The sequence below is a fragment of the Propithecus coquereli genome, unplaced genomic scaffold, assembly GCF_000956105.1.
Source record: "Propithecus coquereli isolate 6110/MARCELLA unplaced genomic scaffold, Pcoq_1.0 Scaffold610, whole genome shotgun sequence".
Classification (NCBI taxonomy): domain Eukaryota; kingdom Metazoa; phylum Chordata; class Mammalia; order Primates; family Indriidae; genus Propithecus; species Propithecus coquereli.
The window spans coordinates 438,304-439,813 of NW_012152064.1; the positions used below are offsets into that span (position 1 = coordinate 438,304).

Below are 1,510 nucleotides of genomic sequence, written 5' to 3' on the forward strand. Positions count from 1 at the left end.
ACTCTTCTATACTAAATTACTATCCACAATGTTTTACTCACCCTTCACTGGAGAGACTAAAATCATCCTTTAGGTATCCTGAAAAATCAAGATACTCATTTGTGCAAGTTTGCAAAGTATTTGAGACTCGGACCTGATTTTTCAATAAGCCCAAGTTTTCAGTTACACCCCACAAAGATCATCAACATAATGGAAAGCTTGCACTATGAGGCTAGTAAAGTGGTAAAGTGCTATGTAAATTATAAAGAAATATTATTAGCACTGTAATTATTACCATGTCCTCAGAAAGAATCTTTCCACAGATAAGAAATATTCTCATTACAGAGCTTTAGGATAAAATCCTCCTCGGCCAATCATTTTCCGAATGGCTGTCTGAACATCCTTGTTCCTGAGGCTATATACCATGGGATTCAACAATGGAGTCACAACTGTGTAGGTCACTGTCACTAGCCTGTCTTTGCTGGATGAGTACTTGGCTGATGGTCGCAGGTAGACAAAGGAGGCACAGCCATAGTGGACAATAACCACAGTGAGATGGGAGGCACAAGTAGAGAAGGCTTTTCGCTTGCCTTCAACTGATGGTATCCTCAGGAGAGTGCGAACAATGAAGCCATAGGAGACACAAATGAAAGTCAGAGGGACCATAAGAGCTAGGACTCCACCAATGAAGATGACTAGCTCATTGATGTAGATATCAGCACAGGCAAGCCGGATAGCTGGTGAGATGTCACAGAAGTAGTGATTGATCTTGTCTGGGCCACAGAAAGGGAGTTCAAAAACTAAAAGGGAGCCTATCAGTGAGAACAGAAAACCAATCACAGCACAAGTTGCTGCCAGTTGTCCACATACCTGCCAGCACATAAGGATCGGGTAGCGAAGTGGATGGCAGATGGCAGCGTAACGATCATAACCCATCACTCCCAGTAGCATGCAATTAGTGACAGCGAAACCAAGGAAGAAGAACATCTGAGTGGCACAGTTAATAAAGGAGATTGTTCTGAGTAGAGACAACAGATTTATGAGCATCTTGGGCAGGATGACAAAGGTGTAGCATGTCTCAGAAATGGAGAGGATTCCTAGGAAGAAGTACATAGGTATGTGCAGGCTGTGATCCAGGTGGATGACAGTGACAATGGTGATATTTCCACTCAGAATAATCAGATATAGGCATAGGAAAACAGCAAAAAGGATGAGCTGGATGTCTCCGAGGCTAGAGAACCCCAGCAACAGGAACTCTGTGACAGAGGAGAAATTAGCTTGGCTGACTTGATCCCTGAGATTGACCTACAGAGAACAAAAATGAAGGAACAGATAGCTTACTCTGAAAGATTCAGAGAGTTACTTCTACTATGGATTAAAGGACTTTTATGCTAGTAGCAAATGCCCTACTGATCATGTCAATTCATAGTATTGCTTCAAAATACTCCAATTACATTTGTTTCCAGTATAATTTCTACATCTCTTATAATGTTTAAGTCTAGATGATCTTTTCAGATTGCCTATTTAAAAT

The 1,510-nt window shown here is 41.3% G+C and overlaps 1 protein-coding gene across 1 annotated transcript in view; it reads right to left on the bottom strand.

The window, feature by feature from the left end:
* Nucleotides 1–318: 318 nt before the first annotated feature.
* LOC105822468 (olfactory receptor 10R2) overlaps nucleotides 319–1,510 on the bottom strand; it is a 20,256-nt gene continuing 19,064 nt past the window's right edge. Inside the window, exon 2 of the mRNA XM_012659452.1 lies at nucleotides 319–1,284. Coding sequence (XP_012514906.1) covers nucleotides 319–1,284 — 966 coding nt within the window. The remainder of the gene's footprint in view (nucleotides 1,285–1,510) is intronic.